The sequence below is a fragment of the Gopherus evgoodei genome, chromosome 2, assembly GCF_007399415.2.
Source record: "Gopherus evgoodei ecotype Sinaloan lineage chromosome 2, rGopEvg1_v1.p, whole genome shotgun sequence".
Taxonomy (NCBI): Eukaryota; Metazoa; Chordata; order Testudines; family Testudinidae; genus Gopherus; species Gopherus evgoodei.
The window spans coordinates 92,895,333-92,902,955 of NC_044323.1; the positions used below are offsets into that span (position 1 = coordinate 92,895,333).

Below are 7,623 nucleotides of genomic sequence, written 5' to 3' on the forward strand. Positions count from 1 at the left end.
ACAGCATTATGTTGATGAGGGGGCTTCTCCCATTGAGATACCTACAATCTCTTGGGGAGGCGGAGAATCTATGCTGACAGAAGCAGCTTTCTTGTTAACATAGATAGTGTCTTCAGTAAGCGCTACAGCAGCGTTGTAACTGTAAACAAGTCCTTAGTTTCACCCCAACTCTTAATTTACAAGCAACTTAGTTAATTTTTCATTATTAGTTTTTGTTGACTTGCACTGGAGACTAATCCAATGCAGAGAACTCCATCTACTTGAACTGAAGAAGAACTCTGTTTACCTATCGTTTAGTGATCAGAAAGCCACCAAAAAGGTGATGCTCTGTATATTTCAAGAGCCTTTTTTATAAAGAGACAATTCATTTCTCTGTTAAACACAGAATAAAGCAGCATAATCCCACACAAACGAATTCATTTATCTGTATAGAGCCTATGTCACATAGTTGTGCAAATCTGGAACCATTCATTAGAGGGAAGCGTGCATTAACACGCTGTCATAAACAGATAGTTAAGGGTTAATGTCTCTTTTACCTGTAAAGGGTTAACAAACAGGGAACCAAACACATGACCAGGGGACCAATCAGGAGACAAGATACTTTCAAATCTCGGTGGAGGGAAGCCTTTGTGTTTTTTGGGTTTTACTTTGTTCTCTCTGGGTCCTGGAAGGGACTGGATGTGCAACCAGGTTTCTTGCCAATCTCCCTGCTACAGTCTCTTATATATTCAGAATAGTGAGTAATTTAGTGAGAAAGGCGGTTATAGTCTTTTGATTGTTTCTGTACTTGCAAATGTGTAGTTTGCTGGAAGTATTTTAAATTGTATCTTGCTGGGGGGGGAGGCTTCTTTCTAGTTTCTATAAGCTGACAGACCCTGTAACTTTTTACCATCTAGATTGCGGAGATAAACTTTTACCTTTTTTTCTTTCTTTTTATTAAAAGTTTTGCTTTTAAGACCTGTCTGATTTTCCCCCCTTGTTGAGGCTCAAGGGAATTGAGTCTGTACTTAACAGGGAGGGAGGGGAGAAGGGGGAATCCCTTTATTTTAGATTCACGGAGCTTGAATCTGTTTTGCCTCTGGGTGAGGGAGAAAGGAGGGGGTGGGGAAGGGACATTCCTCCCTGTTTTAAGATTCAAGGAGTTTGAATCATGTTAATCTTCCAGGGTAACCCAGGGAGGGAAATCCTAGGAAAGGCAACGGTGAGGAAAGGGGTTTACTTTCCTTGTGTTAAGATCCAGGGGATCTGGGTCTTGGGGGTCCCCAGGGAAGGTTTTGGGGGGACCAGAGTGTATCAAGCACTGGAATTCCTGATTGGTGGCAGCTTATCAGATCTAAGCTGGTAATTAAGCTTAGGGGAATTCATGCTAGTACCCATATTTTGGACGCTAAGGTTCAGAATTGTGAATTATATTATGACACTCGCGCGCACACACAGCCTCCAGTTCATTAAAGCATGTGACAATTGCTTTTAACGTTCTACACTATAGCACTGTTAGTTTACATTTATACCGTTATACCCTGATCCAATCTGTCATGCTTTTACCATCTCCCCTCCTTCAGATTTCTGTCAAAATGCATTCGTCCCATGGGCCTTCAAAACCTAATTCCTCTTGGTGCTCTGTGTGTGTGTGCGTGAGCTCCTGACCATATGGCAGAGAGTGGAAAAGAAGTAACTAAATTAAAAAAAAATGTGCAAGTCTGAAGATGTGCCCAGATGCATGTCACATCACTGCAGTCCTTGTTTTCCTTCGTTCATTATCCATCCAAGTATTAATCCACATTTCTCTAGTAACTCCTCTCAGTTTAGGGTATCAGCTCTGTGGGGCCAGGACTTTTATCATCTATTTGCTCATAAGGTGCATTCATATGTATGGCTAGATAGAAATATCTGCTCCAGGAGAATGTAACTTTTATATTACTTCTCATCTAACAAACTGGTATTGCAGACTAAATATGAAATGGTTCTTTAGAACTGAGCTTTGTGGTTCTATGAGCAGGCATCTCCTGGACTAAAAAGCTGTTCACAGGTCAAAAGTTAATTAAAGAGCTCAAATCTTTTTCTTATTTCTGCTCTGCTAATGTCAAAATATGTTATAACATGGCTAGTCTAGTTTCATGTGCTTTGGAGTATGTAGCTGTCCTGTGCAACTACGAGGTCTTATTGTTTGTTTGGCAGAGACAGGTGGGATCTTATTGTTTGCAAAACTTGAGAGCAATAGTACTGTTGCTTTTTATCTCTTGCTGCAGAAACCAGTAAGGTGTCTCTGTCTCTGGTTCCATCATGAGAAACAGGATTAGGAGGTAGCTGTGGTTTCATACATTTGAAAGACTATTGTTGAGAATACAAAGTAGGTTTTTGTACAGAATGTGAATAGTTTTCTGATGCTGTGTGATCCCAAGTGGCACAGTAATAGGTAGCTGCATCATTTTTGGTTTTCTTTACTCTTAGGGTACAGGTCGACTCAGAGAGCTGCTTATCTGCCTCAAATTTTCCCTTCTCAGAATCCTGGTTCAAGATGGGGTTTCCTGATAAAAAATAGAGAATCCATTCCAGAGCTTTATCAGGTCTCCATTGATGCCAGTGTATATAAGCACTACTAAGGGTTATGCCAGAAACATGACAGTCAATTCGTGCAGTTCTATCTTCTGCTTTGGTGATGGATAGTGGAGATTGTACCAGTACTTGAGCATCTCCATCTACAGAGAAAAGAGACAAAGACCAGTTAATTTGAAATGAACATGGAGGATCTCCAATTATTGTTCAGTAATGTGCTTGTGTGTAGAAAAACCCTGCAACAGTAACATTCTCACTAAATTTTGATGAACCTGCTACTGAGAAACAAAAGAATATGAATTCTGATCTCAGAAAAAGGGAGGGGTCACTTGAGTAGAGGAAGCGACAGATCTGAGGGGAGAAATGTCCAGTGACAATGAGTTTTTTCAAAGCAATATAGATTTGCGTTTTCCCTCTATAAAAGTTCATAAGGCTGGACTTTAAGATAGGAACATTTACTAAGCTGCCCTGGTTTCCCTCATGCTATCCTCCAGCTCTTCTCTGACTGCTCCCTTGTTTAGAACTTTTTAAAAACGGTATGAGATTTTTATAACAATAGTTACAGGTAGTGAGGTTCTCTGGACTCCTTTGGGTTTTTTCTTTCTTTTTCTTTTTTCTTTTTTCAATATAAACATCAGCAGATTTGATCAAGGACTAATGCTCTCAGCATGAAAAAGGCAACTAAAATAACTTTTTTTTTTTCAAGCAGTGATGAAAATAGATCACTAAGGGTCTGATGCCAAGTCCTTTGAAGTCAATGGGAAGTTCTTCAATTGATTTAAATGAGCTTTGGAATAAGCCCCAATTCCTAGGGAGAATTTACTCAGGAATTTTTCATCCTTTCTTAACTGAGATTCCCATCAAGTTTCTAGATCTGATAGAATTGTTATTAAGGAAAACAGATCAGTAATCTCTTAAATAAATACATTGTCCTTGCACTTATTTTGACTCTTGTGTCAAGCAAACTCAGAGTTGCTCAAGGATTAACTCTTTGTTTTTACCTAAAGTAATAGTTTGCTATTGTTTCAGAAGGAGTTTCATAAGCTGTTCTTGAATTATATTGCTATATACGCCCTGTCTGTGAAAGTGCTATACCAGGATAGAGGAGATCCTATTGTGAAATATGCACAGACCACTATAGGCCATATACCGATTGCATTTACAGAGGTGGAAGACCACTGCTGGCACTGGCATTGCCTGTATGTAACTGGTGTCAGAATTTGGCATAATTTTAATGAGCTGGTGATTTTACTATACATCCAACAGTGATATTCCTGTAGCTGACATTATTCTCTAGGCCACCTCTGCCCTTCATTTCAGCACATGTTCAAGAAAATGGTGTAATGTTGAGCAGAATTTGGCCCACTCTTCCACTGCCCAGGGGACTTCTGACTGCTGGGGATTGCAGGGCCCAGGGTGCTTCTGCTAGGCCTACTTTCTCTCAGGAGCTTCCTCATCAGGTAAAGTGGGAAGGGGATGGTGGTGGCAGCGCAGACCGGCCATGCTGGTGCTTTGCCGCCCTGGGGTAGTTCTTAGACAAGGGGAATCTTAGCCTCAATCTAGGGCTTTTATAAGCAAATATGCTGTTCTACCATCCAACACTCATTTGCACAAACAGTTATACATATGCAACATTTTGCTGCCATAGGTGATTGCTCTCCAGAGATGGTCGACTATCCAGATGCTTAAAGTTAAGCATGTAAGTGTCTGAAAAATCCTCTCCAAATTTTTGTCTCAGGCCAAAATAAAACCTATTTTTATTTTTCTCACAAAAACGAAAACCTGAAATATTTTCATTTCAGATTGAATTAAACATTTTGTTCTCGCCAAAGCTTTTTTGTTTGTTTGTGTTTCATTAGATTTTATTTTGGGGAGGCTTGTATCTTTTTGGTGTTGTTTTTTTTTAAATAAATCTGACTAAATTTCAAAACAAAATGTTTCATTTTGAAACTGTTGAAGTGAAATTTCAACTTTAAAAAACAAATCATTTTTTTTCAGCAAAACTATTTGTAAATTCAACCCAAATTAAATCAGGATCAGTTTCTATGGATGAAGGCTTTGATAGTTTCTGATCTTTGTAACAGTAGTTTACATCTTGGTAACAAAATGTAATTCAAAACTGCAGTCCTGTGCTGCTGTTCTTCCTGTCATATTACAGAAACCAGTCAGGAGTTTCTGCTGTTGGTTCCAAGTTGAGAGGAAGGATAAAGGATGCATCTGGTTTCATACACTTGGCTCAGAATGCAGAGCGGGTTTTTGTACGGGTTGTCTATGGGTTTCTAATATTGTGATATCCCAGGTGGCACAATAATAGATAGCAGCATCCTCTTGGGTTAGTTTGTCTACTCTGAGATTAGAGGTGGATGCAGAAACATCATTACTAGCTTTAAACTTTTCTTTATCAAAGTTTTCATCCGTAGAAACTGATCCTGATTTAGTATACAGAATCCTCTTTGGAGCTTCCCCAGGGATCTGTCGATACCAGTGTATATAATCATCGTTAAAATTAAAACCTTTGCCAGAAATTTTACACCATATATATGCGCTTCTAGTTCCCGCTCTGGTGGCCGACAATGGAGTTTGTATCACAGTTATTTGCGAATATCCATCTAGAAAGAAAAAAAGGAGAAATGACACTGTAAACCCAAAGGTGAAGGAATTTGGAACATGTCTTGTTGCTGAAGGAATGGGTACATGTGGAAAAGAACAGAATGGAAAAATGACTTACAAGACCATGTTGAAGTCACAATAAGAACCTGCAGAAGTAACATTCTCACTGGTTGGGTTGAACTTGAAACAGAGGACTCTGAAATAGCCCCTCAGATGGAGAGACAAGGAGAGAGGTGCAGCTGGGGAGAGGAAATGGGTTGTTTAAACAGGATCCAATGGTAGCTCTCCTGCCTGCAGATGTGTGGGGCAAGTTTTTAGAAGAGTCAAAATATGTATGTGTCAGGTGGTCAGAAACTAAAATCCCAGGAGGGAGGAGGGGGCTGAAGTCTCATCTGTTTTCATAAAGAAACTGGAGGGGTTAAAATATTAGCAAATCAAGGATTGTGTCCTCCATTTAATGCAGCCCCATCTACTAAAGCAGAAGTGAACGCAAGTACAATGAAACTTGTGTAGTTTTTTGCATAGAATCCCATGTGATTTCCATCTGTCAGATGCTTTATTTTTGGTTTGTTTTACAGGCACAGGAGGCAGGGGCATGCACAGGAATTTAAATTTGATCTCTTTTGGATAGGCACATTAGAGCAGGGGCAGGGGCAGGGGCCAAGGCTGGGGCTGGAGCAATGCATGGCCAGGGCTGAGGCAGCGAACAGTGGTCAGCCGCCATGGCTGGAATAGTGGCCAGGGCTGGGGCCGGAGCTAGAGCAGAAATGCATAATTTCTTTTTTAGAAGAATACTGAGGGGGAAAGGGATGGTGTATGCCCCTGCTTGCCCTCACTTGTGCATGCTACTGGGCACACACGTGTTAGGAGAAGATTTAATTTGGTTATTAGCACACTTAATTGCTGCTAGTGCTTGCTGAATATGTGCTCAGCTGCTCATGTAGGCCAGCATCAACGTCCATGGTGGCTGTGCAGGAGCACTCTCCCTCCCATTGCAAATCTGAGTCTGCCGTCTTCTCTCAGTTGTACACATAGTCACTGAGATTCAAACCAGTTCTTGAGTGCAACTGTGTGCTATTGCTGCCCTCTACTGAGATAAAACACATGCTCCTATACATTAATAATTGACCTTATCCTGTCTTTCAAAAAAGGCCATTTATACACTTAATTACTGGTATGTAATTTTGCTTCAAATGTGTAGGTAAAATATTGCCACAAGGTTTCATTTTAACGATATAATATAAGCACATACCTATGAGATATTAAATAGCATATGTGATGGAGTGTATACCACACATTGGCAAAGAAAGAGTTAACCTGAGCCACTGCCAGACAGCAATTAGTGCATCCAGTTTCATCTGGAGGGTGGGCCAGGTCTAATTTAGAATTATGCTCATCTGGGTAGGACCGGGTGGGTGAATTAAGGATGAATGCTAGCTGGGAGGAGTAGGCTGTTTGTTGCTGCTTGCTACAGGATTCTTGGATTGAAACCCAGAGTAGAGAGCAGGTCTGCCTGCTTTCCCATGTGCCCCTACTGGCTGCCAAGGAAGGTGGCATAAAAGTCCCCTGAAATAAGGGGTATAAGGGTAACTGAGCCCCAAGTTAGGCTGAAGATCTATCATAAAGTCATTAGACTATTGTTTTGTGTTACTCCCACCGCTTCCAGGTTTATAGAGAGTGAATGTGACCTGGTTGGGGGCTGAGACACAAGGAGCAGACCACAGCAGTGCTGGAGTGGCTGTTGGCAGGAAGAACAAGAGGAGAAGACTTTGCCAGCCACATAGGGGCATTTTGATGGTGAGTTACCTGTTGACAGCATATTTAATTGTTATGAGTGTTAAGACATATGTATATGTCACACTTTGGAGAATGTGTAAATTATTGTAATACAGTGGCTAGAGACCATCTGAAGAGTCACTGTAATCTTTTCAGCCTTTGTAGCTGAAAAACCAATATGAACTTCTTACTCTACCGCACAAAGAGGTGTTGGGAAGGGGGTTCTGGTGACTGCGTACAGAACTGATCTGGGTTGGTAGTTGAGGGGACTGTGGGGATAGGTTTGGAGCTGGTAAGAGAACCTATTCCTCCTGGGCAGGGTGGCTAATATATAATGAATTACTTTAATATCTCAGTATTCTCCTAACCAACTCAAACCTACCCTCAAATCCTGACACCTTCTCTTATAAAACTCAAAACGCGCACAAACTTTCCTCCAAGAAACTCCTTTAACTACGAATGAGTTACCAAAAAACTGTGCAGGGACTGGGTAGCAGTTTCTGTATTTAAACAGCCTGTTTTGGAAAGTGTCATATCTGGATCCTCTTGACCTTTAATTCTGCTTGATTGCACTTGCACAAATTAATGACTGGTGCTGCTGGGCCACCAGACTGTGGTATGAGAGTCAGGATTTTCCTTCTCTGTATTCCTCCAAATGATCTTAAAAGCCCTTGATAGATA

General features: G+C 40.8%; 1 gene segment (V, D, J or C); it reads right to left on the reverse strand.

Moving 5' to 3' along the window:
- Positions 1-2,606: 2,606 nt before the first annotated feature.
- LOC115644973 lies at positions 2,607-5,424 on the reverse strand. The segment is given in 3 exon segments: positions 2,607-2,699; positions 4,819-5,165; positions 5,285-5,424. Coding segments are annotated over 3 exon segments (483 nt in total).
- Between the last annotated feature and the right edge of the window lie 2,199 nt (positions 5,425-7,623).